General features: G+C 46.5%; 1 protein-coding gene across 1 annotated transcript; it reads right to left on the bottom strand.

Annotated features, from left to right (window-relative positions):
• Window positions 1–268: 268 nt before the first annotated feature.
• LOC133328786 (uncharacterized) lies at window positions 269–1,305 on the bottom strand. The gene is made up of 2 exons (XM_061537332.1): window positions 1,007–1,305; window positions 269–935 (listed from the first exon to the last, which is right to left on the bottom strand). The coding sequence occupies exons 1-2, from the start codon at window positions 1,293–1,295 to the stop codon at window positions 340–342; spliced, it is 885 nt and encodes a 294-aa protein (XP_061393316.1). The 5' UTR covers window positions 1,296–1,305; the 3' UTR covers window positions 269–339.
• Window positions 1,306–1,850: the final 545 nt, after the last annotated feature.

The following is a 1,850-nucleotide window of genomic DNA, read 5'->3' as shown; positions in this document are numbered from 1 at the left end:
AAGAGAAGTATAACCACAGATCGTTCTTTTTTAGTGTAAAAAAATATTACAACGAAAGTTTCTTTTTGTTTTGTAATTCCCTTAAAAATGTTAAACATTTTTGAGGGAAATACACCATTCTCCACTGGAGTGTAGAGAATGATTTTTGTTAAAGTCATTGCCATTTGTCCCAGTTTTTCAATTTTTTTTGGTTGGCAGTTGAATCTCAATAATCGGAAAACAATATTCAACTGTGGAGACTAGTGGACAGTAGCAATTAAATAAATTTGTGTCACGTCAAATGTCAGTGGTCATATGATTGGTAAAAAATAATCCCATTTGGCTAGCGATTTGGTTAACTTAGTATGGGCCAGATTTGCCAGGTGGGCCATAGTTAGTTGAGGGAGCACCACCGCCGCTACCGCCGCCAATACCACCTCCAATGCCACCACCACTGCCGCCGCCAATGCCTCCACCAATACCACCGCTACCTCCGCCAATACCGCCACCAATTCCGCCAGCACCACCACCAATGCCGCCGCCAATACCACCAGCTCCACCACCAATACCTCCACCACCACCCTCCTTCTGGGTCTTGTATTTGATGAAGTATACTTCGGGTTTGGAGGGCTGAGTTGGAGCAGGTGTGGGAATGACAATATCCTGTTGGTCTTCTGGTTTCTTGACCAACACGTAGACCAATGTCTTTTCTTCGTTTTGAGGTTGTACAGGAATGACGGGAGCTTGATACGAAGGAGCAGATGGTGCCTTAATGAAAATGATTTTGTAGTGTTTCTGGGCTTGACCAAGTGGAATATTTGGTCGTGGACGAGATTCTTCTGGCTCCTCGGGAGCCACGTGGACATATACATGCTTTTGTACCAAAGTAGTACCAGCACCACCACCGCCGCCAAATCCACCAATGGCACCGCCACCTCCGAAACCACCACCAGATCCTGTGACGATGGTTTGAGATTTGTTAAAATTCGCCTCTATAAAATTCCTAAAAATTATTTTGTTTCCTTACCACCACCGAATCCACCACCAGCACCGCCACCGAATCCACCGCCGCCAGAACCACCACCGAAACCGCCGCTTCCACCGCCACCGAAGCCACCACCACCAAATCCACCAGAACTGCCGCCACCGAAACCTCCACTACCGCCACTGAAACCTCCACTACCGCCGCCGAAACCTCCACTACCACCGAAACCTCCGCCACCACCACCGCTACCACCGGGTCTATTGTAAGCGTATCCGGCTTCGGGCCTGGCAGCAGCCAAGGCCAAACATGACATTAAAATAAAGGCTTTCATTTCAGTTGTTCGCTTTTTGTCGTTTTTAAGAACGTTCTACGGATTCTAGTCGGGCACAGATTTAACTTTCTGGTAATCCTTGTTAATCTGTGTTCAGCACTTCTCTCACTCTTCAGCGACTTTGGATATAAGCAAAGAGTCTTAAATAGAGGGGGTTGGAAAATTGAAAGTTTCGCGTCTTTTAGTTGCGATGTTGGATGTGTATTAAACTAAATCAAATGGTTTACTGACAATCTCAACTAGGCGTCTCATCCATTTATACCCCAAAAAATTGTCGAAGTTCAACCTCAACGCTAAGCTTTCGTGAACATCATTACAAATTCGCATGTAATACAGCATACGACATACATACCAATGCAGATGAGCAGCAGCTGTTGGTGGGTTGATTGTTCGTTTGACTGCCTCGCTGACTAGATGGCTGGTTGGCTGGCTGTCTGTCTGTGGGGCTGACTGACTGACTGCCTTGGATGCTAATATTGTTGGTGGCTGCTGTCCGGTGACTTCTTCTACCTGTTTGTCTACCGCGATGATGACTCGCTTGGCTCATGGCGATTG

Source organism: Musca vetustissima, unplaced genomic scaffold (genome assembly GCF_032173495.1).
Source record: "Musca vetustissima isolate MV318-11 ecotype Yass unplaced genomic scaffold, APGP_CSIRO_Mvet_v1 utg18749, whole genome shotgun sequence".
NCBI classification, from domain to species: Eukaryota; Metazoa; Arthropoda; class Insecta; order Diptera; family Muscidae; genus Musca; species Musca vetustissima.
This window is presented reverse-complemented; position numbering and strand designations above follow the sequence as displayed.